The sequence below is a fragment of the Ochotona princeps genome, chromosome 12 (assembly GCF_030435755.1).
Source record: "Ochotona princeps isolate mOchPri1 chromosome 12, mOchPri1.hap1, whole genome shotgun sequence".
Lineage (NCBI taxonomy): Eukaryota > Metazoa > Chordata > Mammalia > Lagomorpha > Ochotonidae > Ochotona > Ochotona princeps.
This window is the reverse complement of record NC_080843.1, coordinates 62,301,661-62,328,936: the sequence shown is the minus strand read 5'-3', so window position 1 is coordinate 62,328,936 and position 27,276 is coordinate 62,301,661. Positions and strand designations below refer to the sequence as shown.

General features: G+C 35.8%; 1 protein-coding gene across 3 annotated transcripts in view; it reads left to right on the top strand.

Moving 5' to 3' along the window:
• PAN3 (poly(A) specific ribonuclease subunit PAN3) overlaps window positions 1-27,276 on the top strand; it is a 138,610-nt gene that overhangs the window by 102,480 nt on the left and 8,854 nt on the right. For all 3 annotated transcript variants that reach the window (XM_058670922.1, XM_058670921.1, XM_058670924.1), the window contains 11 exons: window positions 3,435-3,682; window positions 5,917-6,021; window positions 7,092-7,149; window positions 14,514-14,675; window positions 14,888-15,004; window positions 15,095-15,196; window positions 16,540-16,705; window positions 17,794-17,884; window positions 22,803-22,942; window positions 25,317-25,446; window positions 25,873-25,937. In XM_058670922.1, coding sequence (XP_058526905.1) covers window positions 3,435-3,682; window positions 5,917-6,021; window positions 7,092-7,149; window positions 14,514-14,675; window positions 14,888-15,004; window positions 15,095-15,196; window positions 16,540-16,705; window positions 17,794-17,884; window positions 22,803-22,942; window positions 25,317-25,446; window positions 25,873-25,937 — 1,384 coding nt within the window. The remainder of the gene's footprint in view (window positions 1-3,434; window positions 3,683-5,916; window positions 6,022-7,091; window positions 7,150-14,513; window positions 14,676-14,887; window positions 15,005-15,094; window positions 15,197-16,539; window positions 16,706-17,793; window positions 17,885-22,802; window positions 22,943-25,316; window positions 25,447-25,872; window positions 25,938-27,276) is intronic.

The window sequence follows — 27,276 nt, the reverse complement described above, 5'->3', positions numbered from 1 at the left end:
GGCAGCTTTACCCACTATGCCACAGTGGTTGCTCCAGGAAGATGGCATTTTTAAGTAAGAATTCTTAGCTTTGAATTAGCTTGCTTGATTTGAGCAGAATCTGCTCAGTTTTATTCAGCACTCTTAGTAACTCATTTTTATAGTGTGGTTCTTGCCACTCCTTCATGTTTTTATACTTTAGTGTTATATATATAGGTATATAGTAGTTATGGTTACTATCTTCTTAATACTAAGTTTAAAATATCTGTCCATTCAGGTATGTGGTGTTCTAAGTTCTTCAGTGCATTTGTGAAATACACATGTGGTCCAAAGGCCCAAAGTTGTATTTTTGGACTAGTTTTGGTGTTTTTAATGTGGTAGTTAATTTCACATCTAGCTTCCTTTGGAGTTTAATCACTTTCTAACTTCTTTTTTTTTTTTTTTAAGATTTATTTGTTCTTTTTTTTTCTGAATTAAGTATGTTTTAGCTCCATTTCTTTTTTTGTTTTTTTAGCCTAGCAGTTTATAGTATTCAAGCAAGATTTTACAGAACTTCGTGCATTTTAGGATAATCAAAACAGACTTATGACTCTGACAAGCCATATATTAACAATTGAAGAGTGAAACAGACTTAGGGTAGCAGCAGCTGACAAGCAGTTCGAGGGTTAGAAAAACATCTCCCAAGGAGATCACAAGATTTGTTTGTTCTTATTGGAATAGCAGCCTTACAGAGTAAAGGAGAAAGAAAGATTTCCCTTTCACTAAATCACTCCTCAAATGGCTGCAATGGCTGGTGATGAGTCGATCCAAAACCAGGAGCCAGAAGATTTCATCCAGGTCTCCCACGTGGGTATAGGATGCCAAGGTTTTGAGTCATCCTCCACTGCTTTCCCAGGCCACAAGCAGAGAGCTGTATGGGAAGTGGAGCAGCTAAAACATGAACCGGTGCCTATGTTGATGCCTGGTACTTGCAAAGGGAGGATGAGGCAGTTGAGCCATCACGCCAGACCCATCATCTGTGTGTTTTAGTTTGAATATATGTAAATAACTCTAGTTGGCCTCAGTTCATATATTCGTATATATTCATATATATATATGAAGTTCTACAATTTTAATTAGAGTAACTTCCCCAAAATTGAACATTCTTCAGAAAATTGTGTTACTATATAATGTAAATTCCATATGTGATTTTCCTTTTTTTTTTCACTTTTAAATTTTTTTTTTTTTTAATTTGAAAAGCTGAGTCACAGAGAAAGGGTGAAATAGAGATATCTCTTCCATCCATTGGGTCACTCCCCAGATGGCTGCAATGGTCAGGGCCATGCCAGGTTTGAATCCCAGACCCCAGAATTTCATGGGAGTTTTCCACGTTGGTGACTGGGACCCAGGTACATGGGCCACCTTCCAATTTTTTTCAGGATCATTTTCATTGAGCTGGATCAGAAGCAGAGCAGCCAGTACCTAAGCTCATGTTTTGATATAGAATTCCATGTCATAGGCAGTGGTTTGCCTTGTTATGCCACTAAGGATAGACACCTGTCTACTCTTCTCAACTGAATTTATGTTGTTTTATTAGTCTGTTTCCATGTATTTAGCCCTGATGAGAATCTACCTTCTGTCTCACTGTGTATATACCTACCTTTGTGTCAGACTTTTTCCCTTTGCTCCATGCAACTCACTCTGCCCCATATAACTTTGGAAGCAAGTAAAAACTATAACGGAACCATTTCCTTTTCTATTGTATAAGCAGTTAAGATTGAGGAATTCTATGGGCATATGACAAAAAGCTTAGATTTTAGAATCAATAAAACTTGCATGTGAATCTTGACTTTCTTGTTTTGTAACCCTTACCTGTCCTCAACGAAATGAATTTGGCATGATTGTCTGTTATGTTGGTTGTGGGAATTCAGACCGAGGCATGTAGGGTGCTTAGATTAGTGCCAGACACAGGGATAATAATCACAAAATGTACCTGTACTTGTTGCTGTTACTCATCTTGTCACGGAAAGGCTAGCTTAGAGGAGAAATTGTCTAAAAACATTTTATGTTATATCAGTGAGAATATGGACGCCAGGAAACTATTCTTGCCACTTTTTGCTGTGCAGGTTACTATTCAATGAAATGTATAATAGAAGAGTTTGGTAAAAACAAAAACCTGAAAGAAAATTGAAGTAAGACATAAGCTTCTAGCTGAATATAATAATTTGATTTTTTTCTGTAGGTTTTTTGTTTTTAAAACAAGGTTTTGTTCCTTTGTGATTCAGTTGCTTAGATAGAGGTGCAGTCATTACGTTAAGTCCTGTTACAAAGTGAAGAGACAAAAAAAAAGTGAAAAGATGTGTCCCAAGAGAAGATAGACATTATATGAACACGTAGGTTATTTTCGTTCATCTACATTTTTTCAGGAAACACAGTGTTGATGTCCTGATTTGATAGACATTGAAATTCATATCTCTTATAATCATAATTGTGTGACTATGGTATTTTTCTTAAATGTAAAGTGGTCTATTACATCAAAGATGCTGCTGAGCCTACATGATTTTAATTAGTTTGCATTTCACCTGCATCTATACATATAATGTGTAGTATATTAATTTCTATTTGAGTGTTTCTGTAACTCATTTCGTGTCTTTTATGTGTGACCTGGTCTTGTTTTCTCAGCTAGCTTGGAGACTCCTGAAGGGTAAAGACAATTGTCATTTCCCTTTCACCATACTCAATTAACAAAACAGGGTTCTCTGTCTAACACATGATAATGTCTTGTTGACTTTAAAGAAGTGAACCTTTGCCATGACATAGTATCAATTGGCCTAATTTTTTTAAAAGTGCGTCTGCAGAAATTTACATTTGTTTTAGAGCGTGTCTATTTAAACTTAAGGACATAAAGGCATGTAAATAGTGATTTTTAAAATGTATGTTATTGTTTCAGCTTAGACTTAATTTTGTTTTTCAAACACTTGTTAATTCTATTTAGCTGGAAGTAATAAATCTTCATTAGATAACTTGCATTTGGATATTGTATTTGGTAGAATGTGTTTAGATTGTTAATAGTCATTTAAATGATTCTTAATAAAAAATATGCCTTTCATAAAAAGTTGTAACATAATTCATAGAATCACAGTTTTCTTATTTTCCAGTCTTTCATTAAATTGATTCATTCAATTTGGGTGATTCTTATTGTTAAACTTCCTAATGTTAACTTTGATATGGAGGAGACTTTTGCAATAAATTTGACGATTTATTTGTAAATGTCTAGTGTTTGAAAAAGTAACATTAGCCTTTATCAGATCTTTTTCTAAAAGGATTAAAATTGTTATTAATATTTTACTTAAAATTTGCCAAAGATGAAAGATACTGCTTCTTCCCAATGAATGTTTGCATTTTACTGCACAGATTTTTTTTCCTGTGAATCTGCATACTATTTTATTGAGAAGTTTTGTTTATGTCTTCTTCAGGAATGTCACTGTCTGCTGGATCTTCTCCTCTTCATTCCCCGAAGATTACTCCACATACTTCTCCTGCCCCCAGGAGAAGAAGTCACACTCCAAATCCAGCCAGTTACTTGGTGCCTTCTAGTGCCTCTACACCTGTTAATAATCCTGTTTCTCAGAACCCATCTTCTGGTCAGGTGATCCAAAAGGAAACTGTTGGTGGGACAACTTACTTCTATACAGACACAACTCCCGCACCATTGTCTGGAATGGTATGTCCATAATCGGCAGAGGATACAGCCTGTTCTTGTCACAGTGAGGACCTTTATCTCCTCTTGGCAATTTTTAATCATGATATAAAAAGTGCTTCATTTTCCAATTTAACTTATTTCTTAATCCAGTTTTTGTTCTAATTTAGTTTTTGGCCTATCTGATTTTAATGGAAAATGAGATTATGTTCTTGTTCCATGTTAGTACTGTAACATGTTTTAATTATAGCACACATTTATTTGTGGCATGTTAGCTGGATTTGATGTTCTGTGGCATTTGTTTAGTTTTATCATATGGGTAGTTTTTTCTCTGGTTAGTAAGTCAGGAAGTAGGTGTTCTGTTCATTGTTACTGAAAGCAAACTATTGAATGATTTTTTGCCTCAGATTTAATAGCTTGATTGATGGATAGTGAAGTAACGTAGTGAAAAGGAATTACAGCTACATAGGAAAGAAACTCAGGTCAAAGTAAGTCTTGAATGTGGATGAGGATAAACTGAGATAAACTCAGAAAAATCATGACCTTGAAGACCAAGGAAATAATGTTTTCAAAGTGGTGTGCAGACAGAAGGAGAAAGATCTGTAACTAGAAATAGATGGTGACAGTTGGGAATGGGATGAGAGGGCAAGCATTGACATATTCTACACGTTATATCTAGTTAATTTCATTATTTTCTCCATGTTTAAAGATTAGTTACTATGGAAAAGTAAGTCGTAGACTAAGAGCTCCTTGAAAAGAGGCCAAATTCCATTAAAGTAACATTTCAGTAAGCACCTGGAATCCCTCATGTCAGTTAACAATTTATTTTGTTATGTTTTACTGAAAGGTGGTTGGTGAAAAGAGAAAAATTCTTAAGGCTTTTAAAAGACTCTTCCTGCTATTGTTTTGAGACTTCTGAGTCTTTATCCTCTTGTGTCCTCAGCTAAAAAATGAAGGTATTATCCCTAAATACCTTGTGGTAAATAAAACACTTAAAGAAGTAGTTGTAATTCATGTTAATATGTGTTTCTAATAATAGCAAAATAACCAATAATTTTGATGACTTTCGATTTTTTTTGTTGTTTGAGACAGAAATCTTTCCTAAGTTGTTATAGAACTATTTTCCAATAAAAGGTCAAATAATAGAGATAGATACTTCCCTTTGATCTGTTCAAGTAAGGGTGCCATCAGTGTTTTCCCCTTGTGGAGGCATTATGTTTTATAATTACTTAAGTTGTTATAGTATCCTATTTTATCCCTGTTTTTGGAAAGAGGAAATCTAGTTAATCTTTAAACAGCTTTTTTGGTCACAAAAGTGTTCCTGCTGTTTTTAAAGATTAAGTATGGCATGATTTTATGTTACTGCTATTCACCATTTAAAATGTGCTCTCAGTAAACATAAGGTTAGATGGTTAGGCGACACTGTGCTAGGGAACCATTGCAAGGAGAGGGAGGCATTGTTCTTCCTTCAGATACGGGTCAAAAGAGACCTTACAAATTGCCTCAGTGTGACGGAACAGCTGAATGGGATTTTAAAAGAGAAAAAAAAGAAAAGTTGAGTTTTTAAAGTTGAAGAATAATTACATAGAAAAGGTATTTTACAATAAGCTTTGGTTTTTGCATTGTGGATTAATGGTGAGAAGGAGAGGGGGGATAACAAAGTGATAAGAAATAAGAGTAGAAATTGATTGCTTGGATGAATCCACGTGAAGAAAAGTTAAGACCTTGGAAACAATTTTGTAGTTTCTTTGAATGCAAATATTTCACTGCATTGCTTTGTTCTTCACCCTCTGCTCCAGAGTAAGTTGCTTTTCTATGGCAGTGTGAAGTGTTTAACCTGCAGATTAATGCTTGAATTAGGCATCCCAATGCATATTACTGCATTATCTTTCTGTGCCCAAGCACTTTAAGGTTTGCTTTCTTCCTGTCTTCAAATTGTTTTCCTATAATGCCCAAAACTCTTTAAATTTGTAAAATATTTCTTTAAAGAGCTACTTTTGCCAACCAAATGAAACTAAAATTTGAGTATATCTTAAAATTTATTTTCATCCCCTTTATATTTTAAACATTGATCATTAAAATGTTAGACTTTTTAAAATGAATTTATTCAGAAAGTATTCTGATAGCTATTCTCTGAGACTTGTCATTAACATGTAGAGATTAAAAGTTATTCAAAACTTAACAGTCACAGGAGACAACCATAAAGCTTATCCATTGAGAAAATTGGTCGTTACATTTACCCCTCCCTGCCTTTTTAGGTATTTCCAAACTATCATATTTATCCTCCAACCGCACCTCATGTTGCTTACATGCAACCAAAAGCAAATGCACCTTCCTTCTTCATGGCTGATGAACTTCGACAGGTATGCTTTCAAATTCATGGTAGAAATACTTAATGTGTTTTACCAAAGAACAGAAGAAAGAACAGTTTCTTTTCAAATCATTATTGAAGTATGCTGTATTCATGCAAACAGAATTTAGAATGTTTATTTAAGGAAGCCTTTTTTATTAAAAAGGAAAATTCCATAGAACAGTTCCTTAGGTAGATCATCTTTGTGTCCTTTTTTTTTTTTTTTAAGATTTATTTATTTTTATTGCAAAGTCAGATATACAGAGAGGAGGAGAGACAGAGAGGATCATCTTCCATTCAATGGTTTACTCCCCAAGTGGCCGCAATGGCCAGTGCTGCGCCGATCCAAAGCCAAGAGCTTCTTCCTGGTCTCCCACACGGGTGCAGGGTCCCAGTGTTTTGGGCCGTCTGAACTGCCTTCCCTGCCCACAACCAGGGAGCTGGATGGGAAGTCAGGCTGCCGGGATTAGAACCGGCAACCATATGAGATCCTGGTGCTTTCAAGGAGAGGACTTTAGCGGTATCTTTGTGTACTACTTACTCTTTTGTGTGAAAGGATTCTTTGGAGCATACAAATATTTTATAAGGTATCCAACCTTCACCCAAATGTTTGCTAATAGATGTAAATTCAGAGTGAATAGAATGATTCAGAAATTTACATGCTACTATTTTTCTAAAATAAATTATTTGCAATAATTCAGTTTTACTAGGTAATTAGTTAAGAGTTTGTATGTGGAATATCTTTCACACCAGATTGTCAGATATTTGTTTCACAGCTGTAAGTTGTATAGATAAGTAATTTTTCAGTTAACTGTTAAACAGCTTTAGAGTTAGCATCTTGCTTGTGTTAGAGCACAACTATATTTTATCTTTATAAATGTTTTTTAATAACCCCAGTATTTAAAAATACAGATACCACAGCAATTAATACTGTTTACATTTATTAAGAAATTATATTGCAGAATCTGTTTATCCTTAAATATAAAAAAGAAAGACTGTAAGATGTTTATTTGAGAAGCAGAGAGGGAAAGAGTCAGTTACAATGCTTAAGTAGATATCAACATACTTGTTTCCTTTTCTTAGGAGCTGATCAACAGACATTTAATAACAATGGCTCAAATTGATCAAGCAGATATGCCAGGTAAAATGCAAGTTGATTCATTCTTCATTTTAAAGACTAATGTAGTCCTTACATAGTACTACATGTTTTAATCCAATATTGGGAATCCCAAAATGCTACTGATCACGTAGTTTATTTCAGTCAGTCTTATCTGTGACAGTATTCTAGTTAATCAGAAATGGTTGTACAGTGTATAACAATTTGATTCACTGTTGCATCAGAATTTTTCTGGCTCCTGAAATTTTATGACAGATATATCTTTAGTGAAGACGGAAGTTGGTTATTTCTGAGAGTACATTGTGGTAATTAGATACTTTGTGACTTTAATCTTGACAAACATTCGTGACAGGTTATCATTTGCATTACTGTTGTGAGGAAATTGACAGGTTAAATAAGTTGCCCTTAGCACCTACAGCTGGTAAATCATTGATGTAAGATAAAAACCTCACATCACTCAATGTTTATAGAAGATATTAACATTTTACCTACCTTTCTCTGTATAAATTAAATACAATAAGAAAGATTTTATTGACAGTACAGTAGGAATATATTTGCTGCCATGATAACTTTAGAATACCTGGTTGTGTTCAGGGTTAGGCATAGTCCAGCGTCCTTGGTTCTAATTACTAAAGGATTAGAGGGAATATCCTAGCTGTTGAGATTTAGGACTGAGTTCTCTCTTTTTGTTCCAGAGACTAACTTGCCATAACCTTTGATGTATTCAAGAGATTTTGAGGCCTTACCCAAGGCAAAATTTTTAAAACTAAGAGAAAAATGTCTTAAGACTAAAAAGAAGAAAATTAATAATAAACTTGCTATGTGTAAATCATATGGTTGTATTTGAAAATAGCTAGATGCCAGAAAGTACCTAGATGTATTTTTGTAAACCAGTTTCCAAAAACTTCAAAATACAGTTTTAGATGAATATTATTTAAAACGTATTTAACCTGGTCTAAAGTGCTTCTAGACAAAGCATAGCAGGTTTTCATGAAATATAATAAAAGTTATCAAGAAGTAAAGGGGACAGCACCATCTAAGGTACTTCCATTAATGAGATTATTGTGGAAATTCAAATGGAAAGTGTGTACATTGGGGAAGAGGACAGTTGCTTTGTGTTTGTAATAAGTAAAACAATATGGTAGTAGCACATGATTACACAAATCCATCAGTGGGTAGACCAGGGCAAGGCGATACTGTTTTTAATAATGATGCCAAGATCCACTGGGGGGAAGGGAGAATGACTTTATATAGAAAAGATAATATTATATATACATATATATATATATATATTCCAAGCCATATTAAAAAAAATCAACTCCCAGTAAGTTAATAACTTATGACTCTAAGATAAAATTATTAAGGTTAAAATGTAAATTAATATATTTATTGTCTTAGTAGGAAAAGACTTCCTATACTGGTCCCAAAATTTTTGTCTGAGACAATGCTGAGAACTATTACTAAATTAAAATTGCCCAAAGAACAAAGCAAGTCTAAGGTAATATAGGCATTTTATGAAAAGAGAAACGCATGTGACCTATAGATGTGTGAAGAGATGTTGGACATGGCTGATGATGAGGAAAACATAAGGAAGACAGTGGTTTTCTTGCCTTGGCTACTTATAATGTAAGGATAGTGATTCATGGGTAACCTTGTATATATTACTAGTAATCACTATCGCTTATGTAATTGCTAATCTTCAGAGTGTTCATGAAAATAATGTATTAATGAAGAAATTGTGCTTGAATTTCAGAAATTTTTGCACCAGAATTTTAATTATTTTTCCACAAATTTTTTGAAATACCATCTTCTTTACATTTCATGAAGAAAGTTTAGAAGTATACTGATATGTGACAACACATAATAATATAAATTTTTAAAAATAAAATGGAAGATACTATGTATACATGGATATTTCCATGTATGTATAATCCACTTTTATGAAATATATAAAATTAATAAAACATGCAAAAAGGAAGAGAAGCTTAAGAGTAGAAAGGCAGGGATGAAAACAGTGGGTTAAAGTGAAATTCTGAGCTTCTGCTCTGGATGCCAAGAATTATTAACCAAATTATAACAGGCCATGCAGAAATGACTTAGTGGTTTGAGTATCAGAAACTACAGGATATGATTAATTGAACTGTCTATACTTGAGCTCAACCATGGTTTACTATTTCTTTCTCTTGTGTAGTTCTGAGTTTTCATAAATTGACTATTAATATTCATGATATTATTTTGACTAATTAATCTTTTGCAAGATTTACTTATTTATTTGAAAGAGTTACAGAGAGAGAGAGAGAGAGAACATGAAAGAGACCACACTTCCATCCTCTGGTTTACTCCCCAAATGTCCACAGCAGCTTCGGCTAGGCCACGCTAATGCCATGACTCTTGAGCTTTATTGAATTTCCTGATTGGATGACGGGCCCAAGGCCTTTGGGTGACCTTTTATTGGGGGATGATGGGATGTAGAACCGTTAGAAATAGGATGGCAGTCATGTGGGATGCTGGTGTTGCAGATGTGTCACAAAGCTGACTGCTGTTAATCTTTGGTTTTACTTTTTTCTGTCCATTTCTGTTCTGTACTTCATATTTCATGATGTTTCTGTCAATGAGATCTTATCAAACAGGAATGATTTTACCCTTAACCTTAGGAGGACTCTGGGCAATGATGGAAACATTGGAAGCAGAGTGCTACTGGCATCTAGTGGATAGAGGTCAGGAATGCTACTAAACATTTCACAAAACGTAGTTTGCTCATATGTTCCCTATAGCAAACTATTACTGCTGTGGATTTACTAGTGATTCTTAGATAGTCAGTGTCTCTTATCAACTTTTCATTTCAATGTTCCTTGATGCAAAGTAGGTGTACAAAGGGAACAAAAACTAGAATTTCCCTTTTATCATAATTTTTAGTATTGTCTGGTACAACTTGGCTGCAGACTACAAGTTGAACATGCTTGCTTAAAATAGTTTTCCAGCTTGATTTTCTTTGCATTAAAAGTACTCTAGCATACTCACAGTGGTGCTTCTAATGTCGAATAGTGATTGAAGCACTCTTACTAATATTTTTGCATGTGTGTTAAATTGAACTGAAAATAACAGTGAATACTTAACAGTGGAAATGGTAGGTTTTTTTCTTAATTAGGCCATGTATGAATTTCATAGTAGTTCGAGAAATGTATTAGAATGTTAATTTCAGAAACAGATAAAATCATGATATATAGATACAAAAACAAATATGTAGCTATTAAAATATTTTATTTAACTCATAAGGAAGCCAGTCACATGTTTTAATACATATGATAGATTAAGAATATTGAAATGAGTGTGTAAACCGATTTCTCCACTGATGGGAGAGGGGAGTTAAATTTCCATTGCATGGGACAAGGATTATTTTGAAATGCTGGTCATTACCTATGGTTTACAGAGTTGTAAAATAGTTTCAAAAATTAAAATCCAATATCTAAAGAATATCCTTTAGATAATGAAAAGTTTTTTCCCCTCCACACGCTATAGAATTGTAAATGACTTATTTGATAAATGATCGTTGAATAAAGGAAGTGAAAGCACGGGGATTGTAGCTGGTTTTGTTGCTCAATCTCTTGTCACATAGTAATATAAACACCAGCATAGGACATGAATTTCAAGTCCTTGTTAAGGCATATAAATTTACCCATGACCTCAGTGTATCTGTTTCAGATCTGCCTTACCTCTCTGCCTGCTTTGCGGCACACACATATGTGCTCCCACCAGATGAAATCTCACCCTCCCTGAACACAGTGTACAAATATAGTTCCTCTTCTGTTTTTTTTCCTTAGCATGTAACAGCTTTGTACTTTTTAGTCCAATAGAAACCATGTTGCCCTTCATTTTTTAGTAAAACAAAGATTTCTCCTGTGAGATCTTTCCTAATCTTCAAGGGATTGCGGCCTTCTCAGTGTTTCCATAGTGCATTAGTTCTCAAAGTGTGATCCCTAGGCTAGCAGCCTTACCTCCGCTAGTGTTAAGGAACTCCACATACTGCATCAATTGGGGCCCAGCAAGCTGTCTTTTAACAAGATTCTTGGTCATTCTTATGATGTTAAAGTTCAGGGACCAGTGCCATGGTGAATTGAATTGTACTATTTTAATAGCTCTTTTTCCTTATACTGTGTTTTCTATTAATATACCATCTTTATTTGTCTCTAAGCCTTTTTAGGGTAATAACTCCTATGTTGTCATTGTGAGTTCACTAACATATTAGGTGTTCAGTACATTTTGGCTGCTCTAAAATTAACTACTCCTTGTATCAAATACTTCAAATGAAGTAATTGGGAAGCAAAATTTTTACCATTTGATTTCTTCATGAAAATTACACTGAATATTAAAATGAAGAAGTTAATGGACAAAATTCTCTTCCATGCATACTTCCTTTATTCTGCTTCTCTCTTATAAAACATACCATTTCATTTAACTTTGAAAGTACATGGAATCAAACTGTTGTGTTCTGTAACCAAAATACCAGCTAGAGATTGAAAGTATAAGATTATGGCATTAAGGAGCAGTGGATTTATATCGCAACTTCTCTCTTAAAACTTCAATAATCCTCATTTTCCTCTTTTAGGAAGTAGTGAATCCAGTTGCATAGGACTTAATGCGAAAACTAAAAGTCAATGAGTGTGAAATATCGACAAAGGCAGAGTCTTCTATAATTAGAGTTTTGAACTAGTCTTCTATAATTAGAGTTTTCTTAATAGGCTTTGCCTTTGCATTTCTTACTAGTCAAAGGTTAAAAAACAGTTATGTTTGTATTTTTAAGTTCTTATAAATATTTAAGGCCATCTTATGAAAGTAGTATTGCTAACAAGGTGTTTTGCAGATACGATATAGTATAAAACAGAGTGAAATTGTCCCATTCAGAGGTTAGCTTTGTCAGAGTTCTGCTCTTTTCATTCCTGGTTGCTTTTCTCCATGTGTGCTGTATGTTCAGTTACTTTTCATGTAAAATAGCATAAGCATTTAAAATAGCAGTAGAAGCTGTCCCATTGCAAAACATAATTGCATTTGAAGCATTTAAAGAAAACTGCTTCTCTTTGTGAAATGCAGAACTGATTCAGGTTTGCTTGATGAGAAATTTCCTTAGAGAAACCAACCACTGAATACATTGTAACATACAGCTGCTTAGTTTTTATGTGAAATGACAAATTTGGTTATATTTAGCTTGTAAAACCTAATAGTATACAGGTCATATAATGTCAAACATAAGTTTTCTCTTTGTTAATGATATGGAAGTTTTGTTTTCTAAAGGTTTTTGCAATTGTTTTTATTTTTTTATTTGCTAGAGATTCAAATTGTTATTCCACTGAATGACTGTACTAACACCTATTTGTAATGTTTCTTATTCTTAAGCATTTGTACTTTCTCTTTTTTTTTTCCCACTATTAATTACATAATTGAAAGGGATGCATGCCTATGTGCACCTCTGATTAGGATGGGGAGGGTCAGGTATGGAGGAAGGTGTGTAGGACAAATGTTTCTTTCTTTCCCCTTATGTCTCCAGGGATGAGAGGAAGGAGTTTTCTAACTACATTAGCACCTGCAAAGGAAGACAGTTATTTGATGACATGATAGAGACCCTGAAGTGTGGAAATGTTCTGAGGGTATTACTTGTATGATTTTGATAGCTCTGAGAAGTTTTTGACTTAGTTGCTGTGGAGTTGAGAAAATCTTTCCAAGCTCAATTGGTTTACAGAGTCCACCTAAGAGCATCCACAGACCCACAAACATGTTACACAGCTTGGCCAGGATACTTGTTGAACCTGTTCTGCTTTCTATCCTTTGATGAGGCAGTTGATCTCTCCTGCTGGCCTGGATGAGCTGGCCTTCATGTCCCCCGTGTGCATCTGGACATGCTGTCCTTTGCACAGGAATCAGCAGCTGTGAAGGCCCAGTCCCCATACGTGCACTCACAAGGTTGGACCACATATCTTGTGATTTTCTCTGTAGCTTGGCTTTGAGTCCAGGTTTTGGATGCAGCAGCAGGCAGAAGGCAGTGATGTTTAGTCCAGTTTATGTCTCCCATGTGGTCAGGTGCCATGACCTGGTGCCATGACCTGACCCAGACATACGCTCTGGTTTCCCCCTCTAAACCGCCTGGTCTCAGTCTCCTTGCCTACCTGCTAGTGACCTGGTCCGTGGGCTATCTGAACAGTTATTCTTTCTCTGTCACACATGCCCTCAGCCCCTTCCACTCCAGAGCGTTCCCAGAGCACCTTACTTGGGCAGTCTGCAGCCCTGCTCTCCTTGCTGGAGTCTGGAGTTACATATCCCATCCTGGAGTTCCTTGCCTTCCCCACTTTTTTTTTTTTTTTTTTTTTTAAAGGAAAAAAAAAATGAGCAACTAATGCTTGCACACTGGTATAGTTAACACAGATTTAACATTAACCAGGCCCAGAATGCCCGCCAGCTATTAGCTACTTTTCTCTCAGCAGTGTCACACTTTGCTAACCAGTTATAGCTGGGGAACATTTTCACTATCTTTAAGGCACAGTGAATATTGCTACCGATTGTTCAGTCTGTGACTTTTCGGGGGGGGAGTTCAGCACCATATTTTGGTATTTAAGAGTTTTGATCAAAAGTTCCCACATTTATAGGTTGCTTATATAGTTACACATGCAAAATGCATATTTGTACATACCACCTCATTTAATGTGTTTTGCTTTGGATTTTTGTGTACTAAAAATAAGAATTAACATTTTCTAATGATTCCTTTTGTTTATTTGAAAGGCACGTTACAGAAAAGGGATGGGTAGTGAGAAAGACAGATCGGCATCTTCACCCGCTGCTTCACTTCACATACAGCTACAGTGCCTGGGCTTGGGTCAGACCAAAGCTGAGAGGCTGGAACTCCATCTGGATTTCCCATAGAGATTGCAGCGGTGCAAACACTTGTGCCGTTTTCTGCTGCATTTCTTGGGTGTGTTTGTAGTGAGCTAGATCAGAAGTGGAGCAGCTAGGACTTGAGAAGCCACTCATTTGGAATGTTGCAATCACAGCATCTTAACCTGCTGCTACATAATGCCGGTCCCAAGAATTCATGTTAATCATCATTGTCTAAATACATTTTGTACAGAATACAGTGTTTAAGTAAACATTCTATCTTGATTTTTATTCATCACAAATATGTTTAGGTGATATCCCATTGTTTCTAATAATTTTTAGAAACAAAATTTGTATTGTGTTATAAAAATAGGAAACATCAGGTGTTGATTTTTTGTAGTGAATTGTAAATGTTGCACTGTACTGCAAAACAAAGTTTAAATAACTGGATATCTTAAAGATTTGATTTCTTCAGTACTGTGAGAGATTTATTACTATAATTTAAAATCTTCTGTGAATTATTTTAGCGGTTCCTACAGAAGTTGACAGCTACCATAGCCTGTTCCCGCTAGAACCACTGCCGCCCCCAAACCGAATACAAAAATCAAGTAATTTTGGATATATTACATCTTGCTACAAAGCTGTAAACAGCAAAGATGATCTGCCATATTGCCTGCGAAGGATACATGGTAAGGAAGATAAATTTTCCTCTTTTATAATCATATTGTTGAGGGTAAAATTAGGAAGTTTCTTGCTGAATGTATTGGTGTATTTAATACATGAAAGATTGATAAGTTTGTTTCTTTAATTTCATACATTGTAAGCCAAGTTATGACATGTTTCTGGTAGAATACAAAGGAGGTGTAGCTTACAGTTAACTAGTAAAAAAAATCTTTTTCAGGTTTTCGTCTTGTTAACACAAAGTGCATGGTGTTGGTTGATATGTGGAAAAAAATCCAGCACTCAAATATTGTAAGCTTGCGTGAAGTGTTTACCACTAAAGCATTCGCCGAGCCTTGTGAGTAGTTTACTGTAGCTGAGTAATAGCTGATAAGCTTAATTGTTTGAACCCGGATTTCAGTGGTGAATGTTTGTGTTTTATTTTAAGCTCTTGTGTTTGCGTATGATTTCCATGCTGGAGGAGAGACTATGATGAGCAGACACTTTAATGACCCCAATGCTGATGCCTATTTCACAAAGAGAAAATGGGGTAAGAAAAGGATGCAAGCACGCTGTGTTTTGACATACACTCAAGCACTGGGGAAGAGGAGTTTTGTATTTTTAAATAAATGTAAATGTATCCCTGTAACCATTTAAGTAAACAGATCTATTGCATTTTGCAAAGAAATAATACCCATTAAACACAGCTGATCTGCAATAAGTGACAAAAAAGTAGAGTATTCACTGAGTTGAAGACAGAAGACTCAAATGTGGGTTTGAAACAACTGGGAATGAGTTTTAAAAAATCTCCCCCTCCCTTCTGAAAATGTGCTTTCTGCGTAAAAAATATGCGTGAAATTCAGAAAATTAAGAAAATAATCTTAGTGCTTTACTAGTAAATCACAAGCATTATGAATCTTTTGATACATTTCTTTTCAGTCTTGTGTTTATGTATCATTCTTTATCTTTTTTTTTTTATCTTTTATCTATTGCAAGTATTTTCCCCTTAAATCTTAGGCTGAGTGTAATTTATTGATTACCTTATCGTCTATTGTGACTAATTCATCTTCTGTGCTGTTTCCCCAAGAAAATGATGCTGTTTAAGATAGGATTCCTTGTTACATGGGGAATCATCAGCTGGTTCCTTAGCGTTAGTGCTGTGGGTCCTTGCTCCTGGCTGCTCTTTGTGCTGCACAACACACAGCATTAGCTTCTTAGCACTGCAGAGCTTCCAGAGCAGTTCTCTCTACTTTTTACACCAAAAATGTCTTCAGATTTTATGGAAAAAAAAATATTGCCAAATGTTTCCTGGGGAAACAAAATATATCCCTTTTGCTAGCCACCCTTTGGAACCATTTTTCCCCCTTTTTAAAGTTACAATTTCTGTTTTTAGTGTTTATTGATTGGTTGTCTATATTTCCACAGGAATCAGTTCTTTTTGTAATATATTGAATTAATTGTTGAGTGGTGGTCCTTCCTTTAAGAAACCTCGCATGTTTTGAAGTCTATAGTTTCCCTATACCGTATAATTTACAAGCACAAATTTAAAAATCCCATAAAAATCAGTTATTTAGAAAATAGAACCAATATATTACATTTGATTTTATAAGAGCTTTGGAGTGAGTTGAAGTAGGTAAAACAACTAAAGCCTAACCTGGCATACAGTGCTAACTGTATAAAAAACTCCCTTTGCTTACTAGCACATTTATTTAGTTTCAAATCTTTCACATTGTTGTACCACTTGTCACTGTAACCACTTTGTAATGTACACTTTTTCCAGAATATTTATCTTCAGTTCTGTCCAAATTGATAAATGATAGATTCTGTAGGATACTTAATCTTTACCTGAGTACTTAGTTGAAGATGTCATGTTTTCTGTTATTTGCTTTATAGGTCAACATGATGGACCATTGCCCAGACAGCATGCCGGATTGTTGCCAGAATCTCTTATTTGGGCTTACATTGTCCAACTGAGTTCTGCATTGCGTACCATTCATACGGCAGGACTGGCTTGTCGAGTTATGGACCCAACAAAGATTCTAATAACAGGCAAGACGAGGTACAGTTTGTTGCGCATTTTATCTGTGACGGTAAATGGACCCTGATGATTTGTTTTAATTCTATCATTTTATATTCCATCAAGAACTGTTGTGAGTTCATTTGTAAGTTTAAAGACAACAAAAACAAAGATGTTTAATTCTTAATAAAATGCTCAGTTATGAGCCAAAAGTATTGATGTATGTAGTAAGGGTGAAGGCATCAGATTTTAGCACGAACCGCAATCATCTGAAGGGCTAATTAAGCACACTTGGTTGAACTCTACCACCAAATCTTTTTGTTTACTGGATCTGGGCACCTGAAAATTTACTCTGAGGAGTTCCTGATCTTGCTGCTGGATAAGTCTGTGCTTTGATAACAACAGTGTTACATAGCATACACCTTAACTTCACCTGAGTTTTGAGTTGTTCTGATTTTCAGAATTGTCTTCAAGAGCAATTAGAAAAATAAAAATATCTGGTATCACGTTTCTTGAATCCATGTCCTGATTCTGTTTATTACAATTGATACCGTCCTGAACAAGTTCAAACTCCTCTGTTTCAACAGCCTTATTAGATGGGGACTATTATTAAGTACATTTTCTTTTATTTTAAGGTCATCAGTAGATCAGAATGTGTCAGTACGTGTAAAATACTTACTAGATCATTGCATAGTGCATTTTTGGCAAGTTTTAGGAAACTGGTTAGTTCCCTTTCATGAGCAGCTAATAAACAACCTGGATAATTAAAAAGCAGTGGGAGGGGAAAATAAGGACGGGTTCGGGGAGGCAGAGGGGATAATTCCTATACCTATAAAACTGTGTCATGGGAAATAATAAATAATGTGAAGTTAATGAATTAAATTGATACTTACCTGTTTGTCAAAAGATATGAATTACAATGTTGGTTTTATCAGTTACTGTCTTTCATAACTGAATTTAATCCTTGACATCTCTGAACTTTAATTCCCTCATCTCAAAAATGGTGATTGGTGAAGGATTTTAAGGGATGGACATTAGACTTAAATTCATATTCTGGGAAATGTAAGTTTCTACTGGTACATAATAAAACTTATTTTAACTATTTTGTTTACATTTTCTTGTCCTTAAAGGTTACGAGTAAATTGTGTTGGAGTTTTTGATGTTTTAACATTTGATAATAGTCAAAATAATAATCCACTAGCATTAATGGCTCAGTACCAGGTGAGTATATATTAGCATGATAGTGAATGCTTAAATCTTTATTTGTTTTGAGTTTTCTGGGAAGGCAAATTGTGTTTAAAGCATTTCAGCATTTGAAATCTGGGCTTCAGTTTAGAGTAGGTGGGCCTCTCACATGTAAGATAGTAGGAGTAGAGCCCAGAAAGGTTGGAATCTACAGAGTTAATGACAACTGTGTGAAAAGAAAACACACTTATGTGATGAAGATGTTTGTCTTCAGTATAGTTTGAAACATTGATTAGTTAGCTGAACAGATTATATGAAATGACACCATATAATTCACTTTTTTAAAAAAGGTTTATTTTTATTGGAAAGTCAGATATATAGAGAGGAGAGACAGAGGAAGATCTTCCATCCGATGGTTCACTCCCCAAGCGGCTACAACAGCTGGAGCTGAGCCAATCTGAAGCCGGAAGCCAGGAGCCTCTTCTGGGCCTCCCACATGGGTGCAGGCTGCCAAAGATTTGGTCTGTCTTCAACTGCTTTCCCAGGCCTCAGACAAGAAGCTAGATGGAAAGTGGGGCTGCTGGGATTAGAACCAGCACCCATCTGGGATCCTGGTGCATGCAAGGTGAGGACATTAGCTGCTATGCCATTGTGCCAGGCCCAACACCGTACAATTCACTTTCATAACATTGGTTATTACTTTTAGAGCCTTTGTTCCACCTGGTAATCATAGAATTTTGAAAGTACTTTCAATACTGTTATATTTCTATTTCCTATGCATTTTTTTTTTGTTTAGTCAAAAAGTATCACTCACTTTTTGTACATTATCAGAGTTGGATTCTTGTCTGACATCATTGTAGTGGAGTTGATTTTGGTCCTTCCTTTTTTTTGGTAACGATTCTGCTGTTTTTTATGAGACAATGTGGGAGCATAAGAGCCTGTCCCTGTGAGGGAAACTTAAGAGCTTTCTCCTTGACGGTCCCTGCGGTAGAAAGTTCATGTAATCCGATTTGTATTAGGGTGTGCACCCATCATTGGAGGACAGTTTTAGTTATTTGCAAAGTAGAAGTTTTTAGATTTCTTTTGACATTTATCAATTTACAGAGAGCTGATTAATAGACAATCTTGTAGAGAAGCACTTTACCTTGCCCTTGCTCTTCTATTTTCAGCTCTTTTTGTTTAAAGCCTCTGATGAAACTTTTAGTTCAAAACTTTGACCAAATTTCAAAACAAAAGGACAAAATGAGAGAGAGTGTCTGAGCATTTCAGTTCATACCTGAATCTCTTCTGGTAAAGGAACTGAAGATATCCATGCCCATTGACATTGTACACAGATGTTCAAATCTCCCCTGCCTGTGCCTGCTTGGCTCACGGCGGCTGACTTGTTGTGGTTGGCAGCCTTGTCTGGAGACACTTCAGGAAAGAATCCAGTTGTTATCACCCTTTGTTCCACCAGAACAACTGTGCTCCCGCCTTCTTCTCTGGGCTGATTCATTTTTGGCTACTTTCCTTCATGGACAAATTTTTCTTCCCAATTTTCATATTTCTAAAAATGATTAATATGTGTCAATTTAAAAAAAGAGCTGTAATCTTCACACATGCAAGAAAATAACACTAATTTAGAAGTTACTTAGGAGTCAGTGTTATCAGTTTTTCCTTTTTGGGGGTGGGGAGTTGGGTGTTTATCTGGAAAAACTTGTCCGCATTGAAAATCATATACATGCTTCCTGGTTTCCTCCTTCGTCTTTTCTGACGTGGCTCCTTCTTGCTACCCATGTATAGTGAGACAGTTTGGGTATCATTTTTGCTTTTTGCTCGTAGTTGTACAGTATTTAGGTATGGGTTGTGTAGTGACCGTGAAAAACAAAATACTTCAAAAGAATGAATCCTCAGGTTCCAAACAGCTAACTGTTACACAGTTCGGACAAGTGATTTGTATGTCAAGAACTGTTGAACTGTTTTCATTTATAAACTCAGCCACTCGACTTTTAGCCAGTTGTTGTATCCTCTTCTGGTCTCAATAGTAGAGGATACTCAACTTTCTTCACTTAAAAACCTTTTGATATGAGAGAGAAAATATTTTTCATTCAACTTATTATAAGGTATAGAAGAGAATTAACAATAGATATCCCAAAAGGGGGAGTGAGTATAATTTACAGAGAAGACGACACAGGAGAAAGGAGTGCATTGTTTCTTGTGGTCTGTTTTTCATAGTTTGTTTCAGACACATGAATAGAGACTGACTTTGAGTATAAACGGGGGGAACCCCTGAAATCAGCAAATGGGGGAGAAAAGACCAGATGGAAGTAAGAACCAGTAATAGGGCCCGGCGGTGTGGCCTAGCGGCTAAAGTCCTCGCCTTGAACGCCCCGGGATCGCATATGGGCGCCGGTTCTAATCCCGGCAGTTCCGCTTCCCATCCAGCTCCCTGCTTGTGGCCTGGGAAAGCAGTCGAGGACGGCCCAAGGCCTTGGGACCCTTCGCCCGCGTGGGAGACCTGGAGGAGGTTCCTGGTTCCCGGCATCGGATCGGCGCGCATCGGCCCGTTGCGGCTCACTTGGGGAGTGAGACATCGGATGGAGGATCCTCGTCTCTGTCTGTCTTCCTCTCTGTATGTCCGGCTTTCCAATAATAATAAAAAATCTTAAAAAAAAAAAAAAAGAACCAGTAATAAATGAAAAATTATATAGCTGGAAAATGAGGCAAGGAGAGTTATTGATCATTCATGTTAAGTATATTAAACCAGAGTTCATCAGCCTTTTCAAAACAAAAGCTGTAATCTCAATTGTGAAAAATATGTATTTTAAAAAATAAGTGTTCCCAGCTCGAGTCATCTTTGAGAGAACTGTGCTACATTGTAATCTAAGTTTGAAAACAACCAGCTCTCCAGTTGCCTTGGACATTTTTTTTTCTTATCTCATAAGGAGTCATGCTTTGAGGCTTTGCATCATTTCAGCGTAGAGGCAAACTGAAAATTACATTGCTTTAAGGGTTGATAGTTTGTATATTGAAAACTGCTGCTCAAGTCCTTGGTAAATTCTAACAACTTTCGGGTATCTCTCCCTCCTCTTTCGAGAGGCACCCCACCTCTCGGCTCTTCGGAGGTACTTTCCCCTTCCTCTCCCTTCCCTGCTCACCTGGTCCCTTCACAAATAAACTTATCTGTTTGCAACAACAACCAAAAAAACTAACAACTTTCAGATTGCTTTGGTGGATACATTGCATTAAAACAGTGATAGGAAATGTGCAGTCAGCACTGACATTTGCTGATTTCTCTTGAGCAAGATTTTTATAATTCATGACTTGCAGTATTTAGTTGATTGTAAATATGATTGAGGGACTTTGTCTTGTCATTCATAGCAATGCACTCGAGAAAACAGAAGTAACAGAAATAGTAGTAGTCTACCTTAGTTCCTGTGTTGCCTGCCCTCCTGTTTTGCTAGGCTCTTAACTCCAAACCTCTAGAGACATTTCACAAGTTTCTCTGAAATATTTTGCACTTGGAGTTTACTTCCTACTGTCATTATTATTTGGCTATAATGTTGTTAAGAATAGCCATATTGTTGGGGCCGGTGTATTGGCCTGATGGCTTAAAGTCCTCGCTTTGCATGCACTGGGATTCTATGTGGGTACTGGTTCTTGTCCTGGCAGCCCCACTTCCCAACCAGCTCCCTGCTTGTGGCCTGGGAAAGCAGTCAGGGATGGCCAAAGCCTTGGAACCCTGCACCTGTGTTGGCTACCAGGAAGAAGCTCCTGGCTCCAGATTGGTGCAGCTCCAGCTGTTGCAGCCACTTGGGGAGTGAATCAGTGGAAAGAGGATCTTTCTCTCTGTCTGTCCTCCTCTGTGTAAATCTGACTTTCCAATAAAGATAAATAAATTTTTTTTTAAAAAAAAAATAGCCATTTTGTGCTAAAACTTCATTAGTGGTTGTCTTAAAATACTCACTTGGTTTTCCAAATACACCACTTATGCATTGTCTGCTAAACCTGTGGTTCTTACTCCTAGTTATGTATTAAAATCTTGAGGGTGCTTTGAAAACGACTAATTCTTCAAAGTTACTCCAGAATAATACCAAAACTAGGGGGAACAAATGGCCATTAGGTTGCGTGGTTTGGTTTTTAAGCTCCTTAGATGATATTAAATTAAAACCAGCTTGAAAACTACCAAATCAACATTCAAAACAATGAATATAAATCCACTGTTCCAAAAGAGAGCTCAGGTTTTGGAAGATAGGTGGAAATATGTCAAAACTTATCTCGAATGATTTTGTGTTAACTCTGACCTGATCCCATTCTCCTAGGCATGAATATTAAGCAGGGCCATTCTCTTTCTTGGTGTTCTGGGTATTGAAGTGCTCATCTCAGCCAGTTGTGCTTGAAAAATGTTTTTGGAAGAAAAGCCTCAACATGGTAAATGTATTTAAAACAATCCCCCCCCCAAAAAAAAAGAAAAGAAGAGGAGGAAAAGAAAAAAAGGAAGAAGAAGAAGAAAAATGGTGATTCCAGAGCTCCTAAGCATGCAAATGTATCTTGAATTGCCAACATCTTATTACTGCAAGAGTGCAATAACCTTGAATTTGTTGTAACAGTGTCATCATCCTCTCAGTTTAAAGGAAAATTGATTTTTCTAACCAAACCAAACAACAGTTCCATGATCAGGTTGTGGATAATGCTTCTTAGAATGTCCTAGAGCAACCTCGTCAGAATTACCTGAATGTGGTCAAAATGTTCAGCCCATTCCCTATCTACTGAACAATACTCTACCCCAGAGGCTGAGAAATCACGTTTGTAATAAGCTCCCACATGATGCTGATGGCAACCAGTATCTGTAAACCTTAGGTTCTACAGCTTTTTTTTAATAACAGCGCCATCTCTCTTTTAGGCAGTTGTATCATGTGTGCAATGTGTACTCATAAAGTAAAAATTCATAGTATTTTTTATTCTTCCATTTCAGCAAGCAGATCTGATATCATTAGGAAAAGTTGTATTGGCTTTGGCTTGCAACTCTTTGGCAGGAATTCAGCGGGAAAATTTACAGAAAGCCATGGAACTGGTGACAATCAACTACTCCTCTGATCTGAAGAATTTGATTTTGTAAGTTGTCATTTATGATAAGACATATATAATGATCGTAAGATAAACCAGAGCTTTTTTGTTTCAAGTTAGGGTATTGTTTATTTTAACAGTGATTCTGTTCCCACCATTTAAAATGAACAAGAGAAATTTTTTATTTCTGTGTTTTTATTGCTAAGTATATATTTCTTAGATTAAGTACACAAAGCAGTGTGTTTAAATTAATTATCAATGTTTTAAGGATTTGATCAGAGAGCAACCTCTAGAACTTTATTGGTATTCACTGGCTGTCTGGAACCTTTTCCATTAAAATTAATTAAACTTAATTAATTTCTTCAGTTACACTAGGCACATCTTACAGGTCAACAGCCACATGTATCTCCTGGCTGACATTTTGGATATCACAAATATACAGCATTTCCATCATCTCGATCTGTGGGACAGTGACGCTCAAAGGTGAAGGGTGTCACAGCTGTGCCTCAGGTGCAAACCAGTTACGCTGTGATCCAAAGAAGCCTGTGTAGAGTCCCATGCTTATGCTACAGTATCTTAAGACCCTAGAAAATCCTTGAGTGTAGGTTTGAAGTAAGTTTGTTTTAAGAAACCCCCTGAGACTCCTGTCACCAAAGATGAACTTCTTAAGATTCGTCTAATATTAGAAGATTCCTCAGGGTGGACAAGCACAACCGTTATTATAGTAGTTGTGTTATGCATGAGATGCTATAAAGTCTCTTTTGAATTTTTTCCTATTATGTTCTAGAAATAATTAGAACTTATTGATCCTAATCAACAGTCTCTTTTAGCTTCCAGCTGTCCCTTCTGATCTTTCTGTGTAGCCCTGGATGATCCAGTCTTTTTGGACCAGCCCTGGGGTATGGAATTGGGGGATGGAGGATGGGGCTGCCCACCTGTTCTTTCTTATCTGGAGCACTGGAAGCCGGTTGTTGCCTGGATCTTACTAATAATCAAATAAGATGATTTCTCTTTCAAATAAAAATATTTCACTTTTAATCATAGCAGTGATTCCTAGCCTTAGTTTGCAACATGTAGTATGTTTTAAATCTCAGGTTATAATTTTTCAATTTTTATTTTAAAAAAATGGGAGTAGAGAACGTAAATATGACATTGGGTATCTGTTAATGATTAGAACTAGTTAACCATCCATGGGAATTTTCTACTTTTACAGATGCTTGAGTTTTTCCTTAATAGAAAATGAACCCAAAAAACCCATACTTTGAAATAATCACAAATCAGAATTTATGGTGCAATAAAGTATGATACTTTGAACTTGTTTTGGTATGAATTAATCCACGTAGTACTTACAATAACCCTAAAAATTAGGTATTAGCCCCATTCTAGAAATGACAGAATTGAGAGGTAAAGAAACTTGCCAAGGTCATATAGCTTACTACAACTTCTGACATGTTTAGTTAGACACAAATTTGTCAGCAATTGTAGATGCATAGCTGAAGGCACATTATTCACATGGATATAACCATTTGTTTGCTCAGTGAAAGAATGCCTGCTATGTGCCAAATGCTGGGAATGCTGTTAACAAGATGGACAAATTAATTCCTGTTTTCTGGAGTTTACATCTTGTGGGGAAGAGATAGAATAAACATAAAAGCAAGTAAGGTATTTTCAGATAGTGACATGTATGATGAAAAAATAATCTAGATAACATAAGCATAAGAGTGAATAAGTGGGAGATTGCTTTAATGAAGATCAAAGAGTAGTTTTTACCTGTACAAATAAGCAGTAGTGGATGATTGAGAATCATTGACTTTTAGTGGGTAACCGTTTGAATATAAGTAGATAATATTTTCTGCCTTAGTTATACTGATAGAAAAAATTAAACTTGGTCTCTTCTGATATGTGTTAGCTCATGAAGCTTTCTCATAGATAAATACGACAACTGGTAAATAAAATCAGATTAGGGAACATCTTTCTAAAAATTGGGAGCTCTTTCGGTTTAGCAAAATTTTGAAACTAAAATTGAATCTTAAAATTGTCTTTGAAGAACATTAGGAAAACTCCCCTCTTAAAGCCATTCCATGTTACATCCCTCTTAGAAATTGTGTAGCAGTCTTCATCTACACAATTGTAAAGTAGGGTTTGAGAATGGAAATTGTTAATTGTAACATTATTGTGTTTTTCTTTCTCATTTCCAACATAGTGAAAATGTAGAAAAGAGACATTTATCTCCATTGCTTTTTTAAATTTCTTGGGGAAATAAATATAATAAGTGAGCTTTAAAAATGAACTTGACTTGCATGAAAAATTGTTCTCAAAATTGTGTGCACTGAGTTGATGGCAGTAGCAAGAACTGTGTGAGTTTTGTTGCTTTGTGAATTGTTTGATGAGCTTTCAAGTGATCCCTCTTTATCTTGCTTAGGTATTTGTTGACTGACCAAAACAGAATGCGAAGCGTAAATGACATCATGCCCATGATTGGTGCTCGATTTTATACTCAATTGGATGCTGCCCAAATGAGAAATGATGTCATAGAGGAAGATCTTGCGAAGGTAAAGCATGCAGTTGAAAGGTTATACCCACTCTTGCATCTGGGTGTGTAAACACGTATAAACCGTAATAGTCATTGCAGTGAGTACATTACCTAATTGAATAGCAGTGTAAATGCTTCTGCCCAAAGTGGACGTTTAGTGTTTTAATTCCCTATGTCCTCTCGGCATTTTCTTTTTTCCCATGGCTTTACTACAGTCACATCTTGTGGATTTTTGTATGTATTTAGCAATTCCTAAGGTTGTTCAGCTGCTTGATCCTCTTGAGTGCTAGTATTGAAAGAAATGGAACTTTGTGTTTAAAGATATATTCAAGAATGGGTTTATTGCTTAAAGGTAATGTTGGTTAAGTAGCATTTTTAATAAATTTAGTGTTATTCAGTTAGCTGAAACATTAACATTCTCTCTCTTTTTAAAATGTTTTTATAGGAGGTTCAAAATGGAAGACTGTTTAGGCTTCTAGCAAAATTGGGAACAATCAATGAGAGGCCAGAGTAAGGATTTTTTTCAATGTGTTTTCAACCAAGGGCACCATTTTTCATAACAAGACTAAGTGTACCTTATTCATTCTGCTTTGATTTGGAAAAAAAGAAACATTCTCATGTAAAATTACCTTAAGAATATGTATGTCAGTAGGATGTTTTTTTTTTTGTTTAACCATAGCCTAGGTGTAGTTGTTCATCCATAGGAATTTTACATATTTATATGCATGCAGAAAAAATACTGTTAGAAATCTTTGTTGTAGTTTGCACACAAAGGAACATTTTATGAGTGCTACTGCTTCTACCCTGCGTTCTTTTTGAAGCGTTGTTCAATCAGTTTTCTTTGATCCTTTCAAGAAATTCAGCAGTCTAATTGTTATATGCCTCCTAATCTCCTATTAATTGTGCTGTCTTTAATAGCCATTACATCAATGGCATTTGAAAGACATGACCATTGGACACTGTTTGTCATTGATTTCTGCCTCGTTTGTTAATTTAGTCATATTCATAAGCAGAGTTGATGTTGGTAATACGTAACTGTCAAAGATAGAGCAGAATTGCATCTATTGTGACCATACTGTCACATTTCATGACTATTTCATCTTAATAGGTGATAAATCAATATCATTACTTGAGTCTTTTGTTTTGATGAAATTCAAGTTTGTTTGCTTAAGTCAACAGATTCAGTGTTTTTTTTCTAATACTTTTTCTAAATGAAGAGAGAAAATATATTGAACCAGCTTTGAGAACTGTTTTAGCTAGTCCTCATGATGTATCCCTTTCACAATGCCTGCTTATTAGGCTACAACTTGGCTGTTTTCCACGTCCACTAATGACTCATCCCTCTGCCTCGATACATAAATGCTTGAATATGTTCTGCCATTTAACCCATAAATGTTGAGCAATTTGAATTTGAATATTCATGGTTGACATAAGTATGATGGGGTAAATGTTCATAGATTTACCACATAATAAAGTGTAATTATTACTAAAGATGATTTCTACTTCCTTTCTTCTGTATAGTTTTGAGTTCTTCCTCTGTTCCCTCACTCTCTCTGTCCCCACCTGGGTTAATCATTGTCTTATCTGGAAAACTAAGCAAAAGAAAGATTTTTCAGACTTTCTCCCAAAGTTGAAAAGAACACCTTTTCGTACCTTTGGGACTAGTGTACTTTAAGCCTACACACCGGCACTTCAGAGGTTTGAGTCAGTAGTGCCTTAGGAATTTATTACACTTTCCTTATTGGTTGTGTGACTACCCATGAAATTCTAGAGTATCCTCAGGAAGTTCTGATTGAATTGATTCAGAGTGAGCACATGAAAGAAACACAAAGGTTTTTGGTGGAAGATA